The sequence below is a fragment of the Corvus brachyrhynchos genome, unplaced genomic scaffold (genome assembly GCF_000691975.1).
Source record: "Corvus brachyrhynchos isolate BGI_N302 unplaced genomic scaffold, ASM69197v1 scaffold150, whole genome shotgun sequence".
NCBI classification, from domain to species: Eukaryota; Metazoa; Chordata; class Aves; order Passeriformes; family Corvidae; genus Corvus; species Corvus brachyrhynchos.
In genome coordinates this window covers 2,054,464-2,054,838 of record NW_008236162.1, presented here as the reverse complement: position 1 = coordinate 2,054,838, position 375 = coordinate 2,054,464, and the positions used below count along the sequence as shown (strand labels likewise).

The 375-nt window shown below is 63.5% G+C and overlaps 1 protein-coding gene across 1 annotated transcript in view; it reads left to right on the top strand.

The window, feature by feature from the left end:
* Nucleotides 1–375, top strand: part of BMP1 (bone morphogenetic protein 1) — a 12,584-nt gene that overhangs the window by 4,718 nt on the left and 7,491 nt on the right. The window contains 1 exon segment of the mRNA XM_017732434.1: nt 133–248. Coding sequence (XP_017587923.1) covers nt 133–248 — 116 coding nt within the window.

Sequence of the window (375 nt, the reverse complement as noted above, 5' to 3'; positions counted from 1 at the left end):
TTCTGTGGGTGCTCAGGGCTGGGAATTTGGGGTGGGAAAAGGGCACTGGGGATGGGGGTGAAGGCAGTGGTGCTCTTCTCGCTGCTGGGGGTTTCTCTGCGGGGTCTGAACCGCGCTTTTCTCCCTTGGCAGCCTGTGGGGAGACACTCCAGGACAGCCAGGGCAACTTCTCCTCCCCGGAATTCCCCAACGGATACTCTGCCCACATGCACTGCGTCTGGAGGATCTCCGTCACCCCCGGAGAGAAGGTACTGACTGCTGCGGTGGCGGCTCCCACCTCGTCCCAGCCCTCCTCCCCATATTCCCACCCTTGTTTTGGGGTGTCGCAGCACCCCGCTGTGGGGTGGGATGCTCCAGGTTCCAGCGGGTTCCCCC